General features: G+C 43.8%; 1 protein-coding gene across 1 annotated transcript in view; it reads right to left on the reverse strand.

Annotated features, from left to right (window-relative positions):
- The window catches only part of LOC126086314 (interferon lambda-4-like), a 52,485-nt gene extending 41,051 nt beyond the window's left edge, over window positions 1-11,434 (reverse strand). Inside the window, exons 1-4 of the mRNA XM_049902466.1 lie at window positions 11,267-11,434; window positions 10,810-10,881; window positions 10,590-10,733; window positions 10,295-10,369 (exon numbers count right to left, since the gene is read on the reverse strand). Of these exons, the coding sequence (XP_049758423.1) occupies window positions 10,295-10,369; window positions 10,590-10,733; window positions 10,810-10,881; window positions 11,267-11,434 (459 nt within the window). The remainder of the gene's footprint in view (window positions 1-10,294; window positions 10,370-10,589; window positions 10,734-10,809; window positions 10,882-11,266) is intronic.
- Between the last annotated feature and the right edge of the window lie 6,883 nt (window positions 11,435-18,317).

An 18,317-nucleotide genomic window follows, 5' to 3' on the forward strand; every position in this document is an offset into this window, starting at 1 on the left:
TCTCTTGTAAGATAAAAGGCGGTGCAGGTCACACCCTAGGGAAAATCCCTTTACATGGGATGAGGGCAGTGACCTTAGTGAGGGTGTTACAATCCTACCCAAATCCTTTTTAACCACAGGCAGAGACTATGATTTATAACACGTAGGAAAATCACAAAATGGAGGACACCCGCACATGGCCTAGCCAAGGTGACACATATTTTGGGGGACACAATTCAACCCATTACATCTCCCATCTCAGGATCTGAAACTTAATCACACCTGCAAAGAATACTAAATTAGGTAACAATTACAGGGTATCTATGACATGGATATCTTTTGAGGGGCCATTTTTTCAGCCTACCACATGTACCAACATAAAACATTTCCTGGAGGGCTTTCTTCTCTCTTCCTCCTCCACCCCCCAGGGGAATTCCCCTCCTCATTGGCCAGACTTGGGCCCCCATGAAGCATTTTCTCTCTTTTCCTCTCTGGCTTCACTCTCGATTCTGCTCCAGGCCCGGGAACCTGTACTGCATCAACCGGGACTCTCTCCCCTCCTGCCTTCCTAGTGGGTTCAGCCAATGGGAGACGTTAGAAGAAACTTGGAAGGAGGGAGAAGAGGGCCCTTGGGGAATTAACTCTCCTTCCTACTTCCCTGTGGAGCCCTGGTGGCATAGTGCTCAAGAGCTCAGCTGCTAACCAAAAGGTCAGCAGTTCAAATCCACCAGCCTCTCCTTGGAAACCCTACCGGGCAGTTCTACTCTGTATAGGTTCGCTATGACTCAGAACTGACTTGAAGGTGCCTAACAGCAACAACTACTACTTCCCTGCTGGGTGTTGGGTTGGCAGTAGCTGTGCTTCAGGGTTCTGATGTATATAACTACTCCTTCTCATGCCCCCTCAGGCTTATTGTCGTTAGGTGCCTTCGAACCGGTTCCGACTCATAGTGACCCTATGTACAAAAAGATGAAACATTGCCGGGTCCTGCTCCATGCCCACAATTGTTGTTATACTTGAGCCCATTGTTGCAGACACCGTGTCAATCCATCTCATTGAGTGTCTCCCTCTTTTTGGCTGACCCTCTACTCTACCAAGCATGAAGTCATTCTCCAGGGACTGGTCCCTTCTGATAACATGTCCAAGGTAAGTGAGATGAAGTCTTGCCATCCTTGCTTCTAAGGAACATTCTGGCTGTACTTCTTCTCTTCAGGCTTTGGAATGGTAATAGTTTCTGGCGGGAGCTAGGACGCTTCCTCTTGTTGGTGTCCCTTAACCATGCTCTGCATCTGTATATTGTTGCTGTAATAAGTTCCTCACCCAACTTTGGCAATGGGTATTGGTGATGGTTGCACAGTATGATTGATGTAATATGGTGTCGCTGAATTGTACATGTGAAAAATGTCAAATTGGCAAATGTTGTGTTATATATATTTTTACAACAATAAAAAAAATTCCTCACTCCATTTGATGGTGACATCAGTCTTCTGCAGGGATTCTGGCTAATACAGACACATATTTACGCCCAAACCTATCTCATGGGAATCCTATGATGGGTTTAGGTCAATCAGAGTTCACCCAGGAGTAACGTGGGGGAGAGGCTTTGCCCAAAAGAAAGTTGGGAGAATTTTTTGTTGTGTTGGTAACAACTGTGTCTCCTTTGTTCACTTTAGAGGCAGGACCCTTGGGTAAAGCATCCTCTCTTATTCGACAATTGGCAAGTTAGAAAAAAAAAAATTTCTTAATGTTGGTAAATTGATTTAATGTTAATCGAGTTCTTAATTTATGCCTTAGCGTTTGACATGATTTAACACAGTTAATTCTCATTATATCCTTAACAGGAAGGATACAGGCGGGGGGGGCGGGGTGTGGAAACCAGGCCTGTTGCCGTCAAGTTGATTCTGACTCATAGCGACCCTCTAGGGTTTCCAAGGCTGTAAATCTTTATGGAGGCAGACTGCCACATCTTTCTCCCGAAGAGCAGTGACCTTTTGATTAGCAGCTGCGTGCCTTAACCACTGTGCCACCAGGGCTCCTCTGAGGAAGGTTATTACTACTATTTTACTGACTAGAAACTAAAAGTTTAAGTGGCTTGTCTAAGGTCACATAATTAAGTAAGCAGAAGCTGACTTCAGAGCTCTCATTTTTAACCACTAAACTATATTGTAGCCTTTATAGTACCCAGGAGCTCTGGTGGCACAGTGGTTAAGAGCTCGGCTGCTAGCCCAAAGATTGGCAGTTTGAATCCACCAGCTGCTCCTTGGAAGTCCTATGGGGCAGTTCTGCTCTGTCCTATAGGTTTGCTGTGAGTCAGAATCAACTCAATGGCTACGGGTTCGGTTTTTTGGTTATAGTACTTGAGATGCTTCTGCCTATCGGGTCAGATCTGTACTGTTTTTTTTGTTTTCACTAGAGTAAGCCCTTTATTTCTGTGCTCTCTGTGACATTCGCCATACAGAGATCCCAATCTCCTGCGGTTGTACAGCCCACACTCAGGGTGTCCCCTGTGTGTGGGAGATGTAGGGGGTGCACACCCAAACCCAGGGGGTCCTCAGGGCCAACACTCATCCATGTCACCTGCCAACTGAGCATACTTCCTGGAAGTGATGGGTGGCCCCGCCAGGAGAAAGGACACCCACAGGACTCGAGGACCGACACAGCAGCTGTTTGTTCAGACAATGCCATAGAGGTTAGTTCTAAGGCCAGAAGCCCAGGAGAAGCAGCCAGGTTAGCTTGAGCAGTGGGCAGCCAGGACTGTCTCTCCCTCCGCACCCCCTACGAGCTTCACCAGGTTCTCAGGGTCCAGTGGTGACTGTCCTACAAAAAGCAAAGCAGGTGTCACAGAGGCCCAGGATTATGGTAGAGACAGAAAATCCTAAAAGTCATAGCTAATTATTGATAACCACTAGGCATTGATAATTACTGGCAATTAGAATGTGAAAGTTGGAAACACAGAAGGATTGGTAGTTGGAAAAAATGGCCTTGGTGATAGAAACGATGCTGAAGATTGCATGATAGAATTTTGCAAGATCAGTGGCTTCTTCATTGGAAATACTTTTTTTCAACAACATAAACAGTGACCATACATGTGGACCTCACTACGTGGAATACACAGGAATCAAATTGACTATATCTGTGGAAAGAGACAATGGAGAAGCTCAATATCATCAGTCAGAACAAGGCTAGGGGCCGACTGCTGAACCCTCAATCACTCATATGCAAGTTCTGGTTGATAGTGAAGAAAACTAGAACAAGTCCACGAGAGCCAAAGTATGACCTTGGGTACACATCATCTGAATTTAGCAACCATCTCAAGAAGAGATTTGATGCTTTGACACTAACGACTGAAAACCAGACAAGTTGTGGAATGACATCAAGGACATCATACCTGAAGATAGCAAGAGGTCATTTAAAAAACAGGAAAAAAAGAAAAGAACAAAATGGAAGCAGAAGAGGCTCTGAAACTTGCTTGTGAACATTGAGTAGCTAAAGCTAAAAGAAGAAATGATGAAGTAAAAGAGATGAACAGAAGATTTCAAAAGGCAGCTCAAGAAGACAAAGTATTATAATGATATGTGCCAAGACCTGGAGATAGGAAACCAAACGGGAAGAACATGTTCAGCATTTCTCAAGCTGAAAGAACTGAAAAAAAAAAAAAAAAAAATTCAAGCCTTGAGTTGCAATATGGAAAGATTCCACAGGGAAAATATTAAGTGATGCAGGAAGCATCAAAAGTAGATGGAAGGAATATACAGAGTCACCATATCAAAAAGAATTGGTCGACGTTCAACCATTTCAGGAAGTAGCAAATGATCAAGAACCAATGGTACTGAAGGAAAAGGTCCAAGATTCCCTAAAGGCATTAGCAAAAAACAAAGATTCAGGAATTGATGGAATACCAATTGAGATGTTTCAACAAACTGATACAGCACTGGAAGCGCTCACTTGTTTATGCCAAGAAATTTGGAAGACAGCTACCTGGCTAACCGACTGGAAGAGATCCATATTTGTGCCCATTCCAAAGAAAGGAGATCCAACAGAATTTGGAAATTATCAAACAATATCATTAATGTAACACACAAGTAAAATTTTGCTGAAGATCATTCAAAAGTCATTACAGCACACATTGGCAGGGAACTGCCGGAAATTCAAGCCAGATTCAGAAGATGACGTGGAATGAGATTACTGATGTCAGATGCATCCTGGTTGAAAGCAAAGAATACCGGAAAGATGTTTACCTGTGTTTTACTGACTATGCAAAGACTGTGTGGATCATAACAAATTTATGAATAACATTGCAAAGAATGAGAATTCCAAAACACTTAATTGTGCTCATGAGGAAATTGTACTCAGACCAAGAGGTAGTCATTTGAACAGAACAAGGGGATACTGCATGGTTTAAAGTCAGGAAGGGTGTGTGTCAGGGCTGTGTCCTTTCACCATAATTATTCAATCTGTATGCTGACCAAATAATCTGAAATGCTGGACTATGTGAAAAAGAACTAAGCATCAGGATTGGAGGAAGACTCATTAACAACCTGTGATATGTAGATGACACAACTTTGCCTGCTGAAAGTGAAGAGGACTTGAAGCACTTATTGATGAAGATCAAAGACCACAGCCTTTAGTATGGATTACACCTGAACATAAAACAAAAATCCTCACAACTGGACTAATAAGCAACATCCGGATAAACTGAGAAAAGATTGACATCAAGGATTTCATTTTACTTGGATCCATAATCAACGCCCATGGAAGCAGAAGTCAGGAAATCAAATGACGTTTTGCATTGGGCAAATCTGCTGCAAAATATCTCTTTAAAGTATTAAAAACCAAAGATGTCACTTTAAGGACTAAGATGCATGTGACCCAAGCCACGGTATTTTCAATCGCCTCGTGTGCATGTGAAAACTGAATGATGTATAAGGAAGACTGCAGAAGAATAGATGCCTTTGAATTACGGTGTTAGCGAAGAAAACTGAATATACCATGGACTGCCAGAAGAATGAACCAATCTGTCTTGGAAGAAGTACAGCTACAATGCTCCTTAGAAGCCAGGATGGCAAGACTTTACCTCATATACTTTGGACATGTTTTCAGGAGGGACCAGTACCTGGAGAAGGACATCATGATTGGTAAAGTAGCTAATCAGTGAAAAAGAGGAAGACCCTCAAGGAGGTGGATTGATACAGTGGCTGCAACAATGAGCTCAAACATAGCAAAGATTGTGAGGATGGCTCAGGACTGGGCAGCGTTTCATTTGGTTGTACATAGGATCGCTATGAGTTGGAATTGACTCAAGGGCACCTGACAACAACATCAGGTTAGATGCTAATTACTTTGTGTATCTTGTTTCTAATCTCAAAAGAAGGTCTTGATATGAACACATCTTGTCATCTTCTCTGCCCCGTTGAAATCTATTTTACCATCACTTCACACCTTGATTACCCCGCCCGCTCCAGTCTACTTTCCTTTTAGAAGTTGGAACTTTTATAATGATCAATTGGAGCAGCTCTCTCCTGGCTTAAAACCCTGCAATGACTCCCTCTGAATCCTCGAGGAAAATCCAAGCTCTTTAAAGATCTCACAGGCACCGAAGCACCTGGTCTATCTGTCTAACCCAGCCATCCCGCCCTGGAGCTCTAGACTCCAGCACACTGGCCGCCTTTCTTTCCCTCAAATCTTAATGATTGGCTCCCTCCCTCATCTGTAAGGAGCCTTGATGGTGCAGTGGTTAAGAGCTCAGCTGCTAACCAAAAGGGTCAGCAGTTCAAATCCACCAGGCACTCCTTGGAAACCCTATGAGGCAGTTCTGCTCTGACCTATAGGGTCACTATGAGTTGGAATCTACTTGAGAGCAGAGGGTTTTCTAGTCTGTAAGCAATATGAGGACAAGGGCCTGCGACTCTGTATTCCCAGTACTTGGCAAGTAACAGGCACTCAGGAAATACTGCATGGGTGGATAAATGAATGAATGGGTGAATAAATGAACCAATCAAAATGAGTATCTCTAAGTTTTTTTTTCATTTTGTGTTTTAACAAAACATACTCCATCTCAGCAATTTCTACATGCACAAATCAGTGACACCGAATATATTCTTCAAGTCATGCAACCATTCTCACCATCCTTTTCCAAATCATTCTACCACCATTAACATAGGCTCAATGCCTCCTAAGCAAAAATTCTCCCTTTCTCCCTCCTTCTGCCCTTGGGAATAATAAATTTTGGTTTCTATGTATTTGCTTATTTCATATGAGTGAAATCATACAATATTTGTCCTTTTGTGACTGACATATTTCAGCCAGCGTGATGTTTTTAAGGTTCACCCATGTTGTGTCATGTGTCAGAACTCCATCTCTTTATGTTGTTAGGTAAGTTCGAGTCAGTTCTAACTTGTAATGACCCTGTGTACAACAGAATGAGATACTGCCCAGTCCTGCACCATCCTCACAATCATTGTTATGCTTGAGCGCATTGTTGCAGCCACTGTGTCAGTCCATGTCCTTGAGGGTCTTCCTCCTTTTCGCCAACCCTCTACTTTACCAAGCATGATGTCCTTGTCCAGGGACTGGTCCTTGCTAATAACATGTCTAAAATATATGAGACAAATTCTTGCCGTCCTTGCTTCTAAGGAGCATTCTCGTTGTGCTTCTTCTAAGACAGCTTTTTGGTTTTCTGCCAGTCCATGGTATATTCAGTATTCTTCAGTCTTCCTTATTCATTGTCCAGCTTTTGTGTGCATACGAGGCAATTGAAAACACCATGGCTTGGGTTAGGTGCCTCTTAGCCCTTAAAGTGACACTTTGCTTTTTAACACTTTAAAGAGGTCTTTTCTAACAGTTTTGCTCAGTGCAGTGCACCATTTGATTTCTTGACTGCTGCTTCCATGGGCGTTGATTGTAGATCCGAGTAAAAAGAGATCCTTGACAACTTCAATCTTCTCTCTGTTTATCATGATGTTGCTCATTGGTCCAGTTGTGAGGATTTTTGTTTTCTTTATGTTGAGGTGCAATCCACACTGAAGGCTGTGGTCCTTGATCTTCATCAGTAAGTGCTTCAAGTCCTCTTCACTTTCAGCAAGCAAGGTCATGTCATGTGCATATCACAGGTTGTTAATGAGTCTTCCTCCAATCCTGATGTTTAGTACTTTTTCTATAGTCCAGCTTCTCAGATTATTTTCTCAGCATACAGAGTGAATAAGTATGGTGAAAGGATACAACCCTGATGCACACTTTTCCTGACTTTAAACCACATAGTATCTGCTTGTTCTGTTCCAATGACTGCATCTTGGTCTAAGGTACAGGTTCCTCATGAGCACGATTGGGTGTTTTGAAATTCCCATTTTTCCTAATGTTATCCATAATTTGTTATGATCCACACAGTCGAATGCCTTTGCACAGTCAGTATAACACAGGCAAACTCTTTCTAGTATTCTCTGCTTTCAGCCAAGATCTGTCTGACATAAGCAATGATGTCCCTTGTTCAATGTCCTCTTCTAAATCTGGCTTGAATTTCTGGCATTTCCCTGTGGGTGTACTGCTGCAGCCCCTTTTGAATGATTTTCACCAAATTTTGCTTGTGTGTGATATTAATGATATTGTTCAGTAATTTCTGCTTTCGGTTGGATCACCTTTGATTGGAATGGGCACAAATATCGGTCTCTTCCAGTCAGTTGGCCAGGTAGCTGTCTTCCAAATTTCTTGGCATAGATGAGTGAGCACTTCAGTGATGTTACCATTTGTTGAAATATCTCAATTGGTATTCCGTCAATTCTTGGATCCTTTAAACCACATAGTATCCGCTTGTTCTGTTCCAATGACTGCCTCTTAGTCTAAGGTACAGGTTCCTCATGAGCACAATGGAGTGTTCTGAAATTCCCATTTTTCATTTTCTGTCCATAATTTGTTATGATCCACACAGTCGAATGCCTTTGCCGAGTCAATATAACACAGGCAAACTCTTTCTGGTATTCTCTGCTTTTCCCAATGCCTTCAGTGTAGCTTGGACATCTTCCTTCAGTACCATGGGTTCTGGATCGTATGTTGCCTCCTGAAATGGTTGAACATTGACAGTTCTTTTCTCTTTATGGCTGAGTAACATTCCATTGTATGTCTATACCATATTTTGTTTGTCCATTCATCTGTTGATGGACCTTTTGTTTGTTTCCACCTTTCGGCTATTGTGAATAGTGCTGTAATGAACATTGGTGTACAGGTTTTGTTTGTGTTCTTGCTTTCACTTCACCTGGGTATATACCTAGGGTTGGGATTGCTGGGTCATATGGTAGTTCTATGTTCAACTTTTGAGGAACCACCAGACTGCTTTCCACAGTGGTTGTACCATTTTACATTCCTATCAGCAATGGATGAGAGTTCCAGTTTCTCCAACAACCTTGCTAACACCTATGGTTTTCCTTTTTTAAAATCTTTTTTATCATTGCCATTCTAATAGTGGTGAAGTGGTATTTCATTGCAGTTCTGATTTGCATCTCCCCAGTGGCCCATGACCTTGAACATCTTTTCATGTGGTTGTTGGCCATTCGAATGTCTTCCTTGGTGACCTGTCTGTTCAAGTCCTTTGCCCATTTTTTGATTTAGTTGTATGTCTTTTGTTAAGTTGTAGAATTTTTATATATTTTTTGGATATTAGATCCTTACTGGGTATACAAGGAGCCCTGGTATATGGTTTCTGAAAAATTTCTCCCAATCTATTGGTTTTTTTTTTTTTTTTCACTTTTAGGATAAAGTACTTTGATGAAGAAAACTGTTTAATTTTTTATGAGGTTCCACCTATTTTCTCTTTTTCTGCTTGTCCTTCTGTTGTCATATCTGATAATGCATCGTTAAAACCCGGATTCCACAGCCTCACCCCTAAACTTTTTTTAAAAAAAGAATTTTATGGTTTTAGTTTTCACATTTAGGTCCTTGATTCATTTTAAGTTGGTGGAAATCCAATTTTTCCAGAACCATTTGGTGAAGAGACTCTTCCTTCCCCACTGAATGCACTTAGCACCCTTTTTGAAAATCAGTGACCATAGCTGCATGAATTTATTTCTGGACTCTCAAGTCTATTCAACTGATCTACATGTCTGTTATTGTACTAGGCTGTTTTAATTACTGTGGCTTTATAGTATGTTTTGACATCAGGAAATATGAGCACTAGGTCATTTTTATCTGAAGAAAACTAAAGGCCGGAACAGGCAAGTACAATCCCAAAGGTCAATTGGCAAATAAGTGCCCCATCTTGGTACCAGATTCAGGTCTGGGTCCAAAGACAAGCTTCGGCCAGGTCACACTACTACAAAATGGTCACATAGGAAGCTCCCACCAGTAAGTGTAACACCATTTAATAACTGAAAATAAATTAACACCAAGGAGAAACACAATAACACCACAGGTACGCAAGCTTACAAATATCAGGACAAGCAAGTAACGGAATACAAAATATTACAGTTGCCTGAAACTTTGGCACTTAAAACTTTCAAATTATTGAGAGAATGAGCCCTCCTAAGGTGGAGGAATCCAAGAGCCACAGATTAGTAGAATCTCAGACTGGGGTGACCCAACCCAAACCCAGTGCCGTCGAGTCGATTCCGACTCATAGCGACCCTATAGGACAGAGTAGACTGGGGCGACAGAGTAGACTGGGGTGAGGAGGGGTGAAATCCGGGGTAGGGATCTCGTCATCATCTGGGGATCCGGTAACCTCAGAAACAGAGACTAGTCCTTACGTGGAGGGTCAGCAGCCAGGGTGGGTGGGTCCAGAGCTCAGGATATGTGAGTCAACTGTCCCCAGCTAGGCCCTGGCCCCCGGGAAAGTCAGGCAGTGCATCCTTGGAAATATCGCCGCTTCCAGGGACAGCATTCTCCTGCTCAGAGAAATCACACGCCTCTCTGAGGCGCCTGTTGCACCCAACACAAGTGACCCAAGACCGACCAATGGTGGCTGACAGTTTCTTGAGCCTTGATCACCGACTGGTTGACAGTGTGCCCAGGCCGAACAAAGCAGCCAATGGCGAAGAGAGTTTTGCATCCCAGACAGAGCTGAGGCGGCAGATCAGACCCAAGGCCCCGAAAGTGCCACCAGCCTGAGGTCCCACGTGAGCAGGCGCAGGAGATTGAAGATGACCCTGGCTTCGTGGCACTGAAGCGATTCCTGGAACCCGGGAAGGAGGCGGAGTGGGGCTGAGTCTGGGTTTTCCTTCGTGAGAACCTCCCCACCAGATGCTCAGCTTCTCCAGCCTCAGCTCCCAGCCGGTTCTACCCAGCACGCTCCTCCCTGTAGTCTACCCACTCCACCTCCGGCCCCACTCACAGCTCTCCGTGCTTTGTGGCGCTCCCTCGGTGGTCGGAGGGACTTCCTGGACCAGCCCGGCCGAACCGGCTCCAGCTGCAGGTCGGAAAGGTGCTCAAATGAAGAACCCGAGGGACCGAGCTTCGCCTCCTAATCCGCCCAAGACCCTCCCTGCCGCTGCCCAATTCCGGATTGAGTGGACACTGAGACGGCGTGAATCCGGCTTGCCGGGATTTCCGTTAAGCGGGACGGATGCGCAAATCGGGTGGCTTTCGCCGGGAGGGGAGAGGGGGCAAGGGGCGCAGGCGGCACTCACGCAGGCCCCCACGTCGCGCCCTGCGGCCGCCAGCAGCTCCAGGGTCCGGCGGGTCCCGGGGAGCAGCTCCAGGCTGCGCAGGCTGCTCAGCACTGCCTGGGCGTCCGCGAGGCCGCGCGCCACCACACGGAGCCGCGCACAGGACTGCGGAGACAGGGCTGCTGTTAGAGAGGAAACTGTAGACGGGGCCGCGCCTCCCACCCAGGAACCAGGGCCTCACCGCGGGCTTGGGCGGCACCCGCCGCAGGCGAAAGGAGCAGGTGCGCGGCCTCCAGGTCAGCGCCTCTTCCTCCTGCGGGACAAGGGCTGGGTGAGGGTGCGCCTCTGCACCGCTGAGGCGTCTGGCATTCCTGGACTGGCTATGGGACGGTGGCGGACAGCTGTGCTTACTGCGCTCGGACCCGGGAGCCCTTCGCCGGCGGGAATCGGGCGGAGCCGCACCCCGCGCTCCCTTTGCCTGTCCTTGCTTCCCGGCGCCTGGGCGAGTCCTTCCAGGGGATCCTTTTGGGCTTGGGGCAAAGGCTGGTGTGTGCTGACAGCGAGGGCGGCGGGAAGCTCTCCTGGTGGTAATTCCGGACCTGGAGATGCGAGATGCGCCTGCTGGAAGCTAGGACGCCAGGTTCCCCCGGGACAGGGACCAATGCCTGAAACCATGGGCGTTCAGGGTCCTCACTCACGTAGCGGTCCCTCAGAGCCTTGACCGCCGCCAGAACCTTGGGGTCCAGCGAGCGATAGTGTGACAGGAGGCAGGGTCGGGGCACCTGCACAACCGGGTCTGCTGCCACACCCACGGTCACCAAGACCCACAGCCCCACGGCCACCGCGGCTCCGACGTTCAAGCCCATCTCTGCTCCTGCAGGAGGAGGGACATCAGGGAGGCCAAGGAGAAGGCCCGCGAGTCCAGCCTGCCCCCCCTGGTTAGACTCCCAGTGGGACAAACGGGTGACTGGGACCCCTCCTACCCTGAGCGACTCTCCCCACGATCTTCACCTGCAGGACACCCTCGTTGCCTCGGGCTGCAGCAGTGCCTGCCCTCTGCTGCCCACTTGGTGATCTCCGGAGCGGTGTCCACCTTTGACAGCAGCGCCTGGACCCTCCATGATGGCTTTTATGTGCCTGGGGGAGGAGGGCCCAGGCTTTCCTGTCCCGGGCCAACTCTCCCAACGTCAGCGCTGGCCAGCGGCCCCGTGGGATCCATAGTTGGCGAAAGGACTTCACCTGCCTCTGGGCCTGTGCCAGGGATGTCTTTGCCCCAGGCCTCTCCCTTAGTCAAATGCCCGTTTCTCTCTTGGACATCTGTTTGTCTTTCCATGTCTGTCTCCCTCCTGCTCTATAGGAATGGACTTTTCAGCTCACTTTTCAGACATGTGTTTTTCTTCTGGAGGCTACAGGCTGGCAGTGGTACCCACATAAGTTCCTGCCCTTGCGGAGTTCACCTGCGTTTCTCCTGCTCTTGCCTCCCATAGCTCTGTCTTGTCATTCCATCACTGTCTGTCTATTTATGTCCCTGTGTCATTCTTTCTTTGTCCTAGATGGACTCCTTTCCCTCCTCTCCACTTGGGTCTCTGAAGCCACTTCTCTGAGGAACTGTCTGGCTGCCATATTTTAACCACTACATTTATTATATTTATTCCTTTGCTAATTACAAAACATTGTTAGTTTTCTGTTGGGAATTGGAAGTACAGACATGTTTTTCTCAGCCACTGATAATAATCACAGCTAGTGCCTAGTGAGCAGTGCCCGTGGGCCAGGGCCCATTCTGAGCTCTTTGGTATATTTCCTGCTTTATTTTCCTCAGCAACACTGTGAGATAGGTCCTGCTACTGGCTGAGGTTTTATAGATGAGGAAACTGAGGCACAGGGAGATTATGAGTCCTATTGAGGCTCACACAGATTGCAGCGGTGCAGTTGGGGTTGGATGCCAGCCTCTCGGGACTATTTTTAGTGATTCTCTGCTCTCATCTACATTGATGTAAAGGGTTAACAAGTTCTGCTGTTAACTGAAAGGTTGGAGGTTGGAGTCCTCCCCGAGGCACCTCACGAGAAACTCCTGGTGATCTGTTTCGGAAAGATGAGCTATTGAAAACCCTGTGGAGCACAGTTCTACTCTGAAACATGAGGGGTCACTATGAGTTGGAGCTGACTCCATGGCGGCTGACTTTACCCCTATGCAGAATAGCTCAGGTACGTTTTGAGCAACATGGACTAAGCTTCCTACATGTGATCACTTCTAATAAGTGTAATTAAGTTCATTAATAAATATTCATAATTACAGGTAAGTACAGGTAGCAGAGACCTGGTGGCACATTGGTTAAGTGTTCCACTGCCATACAAAAGATGGATGGTTCAAACCCACCCCACAGCTCTGAAGGAGAAAGACTTGGTGATCTCCTTCAGTAAGTATTACAGCCAGGAAAACCCTGTGGGTAAGTCTACTCCGTCACGTGGGGTCACTAAGAGCCTGAATCCTCTTTGATGAAATGTTTTTTCTTGTTCTTTGTATATTTCCTACATGGATTGTTTGACTGTTTTCCTGTTTAGTTTTGAGAGTTCTTTATATAATCTAGATACTAGTCCTTTGTCAAACATGTGATTTGCAAATATTTTCTTCCAATTGTAGCTCATGTTTCCATCCTAATAATTAGCTAAAGCAAAAGTTGTTGATCAAGTCCAATTTATCAATTTTTACTTTTTGGATCATGTTTTTGGTGTTTGTCAAGTAAACAAACTTTTTGCCTAGATTTGGATCATGAAGATTTTCTCATGAACTTTTTAGAATTTTTATAGTTTTATGTTTTACATTTAAGTTGAGATCCATTTTGTGATAATTTTGCATGAGGCATGAGGTTTAGAACTTATTTATTTATTTAGCTTATGGCTGTTCAATTGCTCCAGCACCATTGGTTGAAAAGAGTCTATTTCTCCAGGGAACTGCTTTGCATGTGTGAATATTTTCAACATAAATAGTGTTACACCACCTGGATTGTTCAAGAATTTACTTTTTTTCACCCTATTATATGTCTTGAAGATTTTTCCATGTTAACACATATAAACCCATTGCCATCGAGTCAATTCCGACTAATAGCAGCCCTATAGGACAGAGTAGAACTGCCCCACAGGGTTTTAAAGGAGTGCCTGGTAGATTCAAACTGCCGACCTTTTGGTCAAGCAGCCATAGATCTTAACCACTGCCCCACCAGGGTTTCCCTCAACACATTTAGATCTCCCTCATTCTATTTAACTGCTGCAGGTCTAGTTTAACGTAGAGTTTGTGGTCCCCCACCCCCAGTAGAATTCAGGGATTCCTGAATTTGCACAGGGAAAAAAAATGCATCTTCACCTTGACTAATCTCTAACTGGAAACACTGTTAGTGCAGTGGTTAAAAGCTACGGCTGCTAACCAAAAGTTTGGCAGTTCGAAACCCTATGGAGCAATTCTACTCCATCCAGTAGAATCATTATAAGTTGAAATCGACTGGAGAGCAGCGGGTTTAGGTTTTGGTTTTAAGCTCTAACTGAAATTTAGCATTTCTTTCCATTATGATTGTAGGCAACAAACTCCGGTAGCATTAGCAGAACCTGTGACTTTGCCACAAAAAGCACATTACAGCCGCATATCTTTTTTTTTCTCTTCCTTTTTTAATTGTGCTTTAGGTGAAAGTTTGCAGAACAAATTAGTTTCTCATTAAAGCATTAATGCACAAATCATTTTGTGACATTGGTTGCCAACCCTGCGATGTATCAACACTCTCCTCTTCCCCACCTTGGGATCCCTGTTTCCATTTGCTCAGTTTTCCTGTCCCTTCGTGCCTTCTCGTCTCTGCTTTTAGGCTGGTGTGTCCATTAGTCTCAAACACGTGACTGAGCTGTAAAGTATGCTCCTCATGTGTTTTATTGTTGGCTCTATAAACTTGAGGCTGAAGGGTGAACCACAGGAGTGACTTCAGTACTGAGTTAAAAGGCTGCTCAGGGACCATACTCTCAGGGTTTCTCTGGTCTCTGTCAGACTAGCAAGCCTGGTCTTTTTTCTTTTGTTAATTTGAATTTTTTCCCACATTTTTCTCCCACTTTGTCCGAGACTGTCTGTTGTGATCCCTGCCAGAGGAGTCGGTGGTGGTAACCAGGCAGCACCTACTTGTTCTGGGTTCAGTCTAGTGGAGGTTATGGTAGTTGTGGTCCATTAGTTCTTTGGACTTATCTTTCCCTTGTGTCTTTGGTTTTCTTCATTCTCCTTTGCTCCAGCCAGGATGGGACCAGTAGATATATCTTAGATGGCTGCTCGTAAGCTTTTAAAACCCAGATGCTACTCACCACAGTTGGATGTAGAACATTTCCTTTATATACTATGTTATGCTAATTGAGCTGTCCCCAAGACCTTGGTCCCCAGCTCTCAGCCCAGTAACTTGGTCCCTCAGGGATTTTGGATGTGTCTGTGAAGTTTTCACAGGTGCATATATCTTGAAAAATGATTTATGCTCCATACTTCCTCAAAATTATAGCAGTTATTCGATGGGTTGCTATATCTTGTTATTTAATGCATTCATAAAGAAGCACATACATTACTGTATCACAAAGAATACTACAGACCCATACTCAATATTGTAAGTCCTAGCCAGAGCAGTAAAACAAAACAAAAAACAAATAAAAAGTTATCCAGATTGGAAAAGAAGAAGTAAAATTATCTCTATTCATGGATGATATGATCCTATAATAGGAAATTCCATGCAGTCCACAAAAAGCTTCTGGAGTTAATAGAGAAATTTGGCAAAGTTTCAAGGTACAAGGTCCATGAACAAAAATCAGAGGGATTTCTATACACTAGCAATGAGAAATTTGAAAGGAAAATTAGGGAAACTATTTTACTGGCAATATCATTTAAGAGAATGAAATATGTAGAAATAAATTTAACCATGGCTTTCCTTTCATCTCGGGAAACATTTTTGACTATTTAAAATATCACCCAATTTTCAAAATAGTATATTAAATAGTCTTCAATCAATTTCTAAAAAAAAAAAAATTAACCAGAAATGTGGAAGACTTATACAGTGAAAATTATAAAACACGGCTGAGAGAGATTAAAGAAAACTTTGATAACTAGAAAGATGTTCTGTGTTCATGAATTGTCTTAACATTGTTAAATGTCAATACTGCCCAAGCAATCTGTAGATTCAACACAATCCTAGTCAAAAATTCCAATAGCCTTCTTTACAGAAATGGAAAAAAACATTCCTTAACTCTTTATGGAATGAGAAGAGGCCCTGAATAGCAAAAGAAATATTGAAAGAGAAACCAAAGTAAGAGGACTCATCCTTCATGATTTTAAAACGTGTTATACAGCTTCAGGAATCAAAACAGCCTGATATTGGTATAACAATAGACTCATACAACAATGGAATAGAACTGAGAGTACAAAAATCAACACACACATCCACGGTCAACTGATTTTTGACAAGGGCACTAAGTTCATTTTACGGGGGAATAAAGAGTCTCCTCATTAAGTGATGCTGGGAAAATTGGATTTCCACATGCAGAAAAATGAAACAGAATCCATGCCTCACACCATACACAAAAACAAATTCAAAATAGCTTAAAGACCTAAATGTGGAAACTGTTGTTGTTTTAGGTGGCGTCAAGTCAGTTCTGGCTCAATTCGACCCTATGTATAACAGATCCAAACACTGCCCCACCCGCACCATCCTCACAATCGTTGTTATCCTTGAGCCCGTTGTTGCAACTGCTGTGTCAGTCCATCCTGTTGAGGGCTGTCCTCTTTTTCAATGGCCTTCTAATTTACCAAGCATGATGCCCTTCTCCAGGGGTTGATCCCTCCTGATGACATGTTCAAAGTATGTGAAACGAAGTCTCATCATCCTTGCTTCTAAGGAGCATTCTGATTTTTCTTCCAAGACAGATTTGTTCATTCTTCTGACAGTCCATGGTATCGTCAATATTCTTCGCCAACACCACAATTCAAACGCATCAATTCTTCTTCAGTCTTCCTTATTCATTGTTCAGCTTTCACATGCATAGGAGGCGATTGAGAGCACCACGTTTTGGGTCAGGTGCACCTTAGTCTTCAAGGTGGCATCTTTGCTTTTCAACACTTTAAAGAGGCCTTTTGCAGCAGATTTGTACAATGCAAGTTATCTTTTGATTTCTTAACTGCTGCTTCCATGGGTATTAGTTGTGGATCCAAGTAAAATGAAATCCTTGACAACTTCAGTCTTCTCTCTGTTTATCATGATGCTGCTTATTGGTCCAGTTGTGAGGATTTTTGTTTTCTTTATGTTGAGGTGTAATCCATACTGAAGGCTGTGGTCTTTGATCTTCATTAATAAGTGCTTCAAGTCCTCTTCACTTTCAGCAAGCAAGGTTGTGTCACCTGCATAACGCAGGTTGTTAATGAGTCTTCCTCCAATCCTGACGCCCCATAAAAGTCTAAGGAAAAATAGCAGGGGCAACCGTGTCAGGCCTAGATTTTAACAATGGATTACCTAATATAATAACAAAAGCACAAACAGCAAAGTACAAAATAAATAAACGTTCATCAAAAGACTTGCTAAAAATGTGAAAAGAGCTACCGACTCAGAGAGTATCTTTGGAAACCATATATGCGACAAGACCGTAATAACCAAAACATATATAAAACTTTGACAACTTAACAACAATAAGACAAATTACCCAATCATAAAATGGGCAATGGACTTGAATAGATATTTCACTAAAGAAGACATCCACATAGCCACCAAACACATGAAAAGATGCTCAGCATTTTTAGCCATCAGAGAGATGCAAATCAAAGCCTCAAAGAGATACCAATTCACTTCCACAAGGAAGGCTAAGATTAAAAAATAATAATAATAACAGGAAATAAATGTTGGAGAGGAACTGCAGAAATTGGAATCCTCATGCATTCCTGGTGGGAATGCAAAATGATATAACCACTTTGGAGTACAGTGTGCCGGTTCCCAAAAAAACTAAAAATAGAATTCCACAAGGCCCAGCAATGCCATTCCTAGGTATATACCCAAAAGACTTGAAAGCAGAGGCTCAAAGAGATACTTGTACACCAATGTTCATTGCATTACTATTCACAATAACCAAAAGGTGGGACCAACCTAAATGCCCACCACTGGATAAATGGATAAACAAAATGTGATATATGCATAGAATGGAATGCTACTTAGCCAGTACGAGAAATGAAGTCTTGATATATGCAACAGTAGAGATGGAGCTTGAAGACATTATGCTAAGTGAAATAAGTCAATCACAAAAGAACAAATATTATATGACCTCACTTATATGAAAAGACAAGAATAGGCAAATGTATAGAGACCATCTCGTTGAGGGTCTTCCTGTTTTTTCACAGATCCTGTAGTTTACCAAGCATGATGTCTTTCTCCAGGGATTGGTCTTTTCTGATAATATGTCCAAAGTATGTGAGGCAAAGCCTCGCCACCTTTGATTCTAAGGAGCATGCTAGCTATACTTCTTCCAAGATAGATTTGTTCATTCTTCTGGCAATCCATGGTATATTTAATATTCTTCCCCAATGCCATAATTCAAAGGCATCCACTCTTCTCTGGTCTTCTTTATTTATTGTCCAGCTTCCTCATGCATGTGAGGGGATTGAAAACACCAAAGCTTGGGTCAGGCTGCCTTAGTCCTCATAGTGACAGCTTTGCTTTTTAACACTTTGGTGGTCTTTTGCAGCAGATATGCCCAATG

Source organism: Elephas maximus, chromosome 11 (genome assembly GCF_024166365.1).
Source record: "Elephas maximus indicus isolate mEleMax1 chromosome 11, mEleMax1 primary haplotype, whole genome shotgun sequence".
NCBI lineage: Eukaryota > Metazoa > Chordata > Mammalia > Proboscidea > Elephantidae > Elephas > Elephas maximus.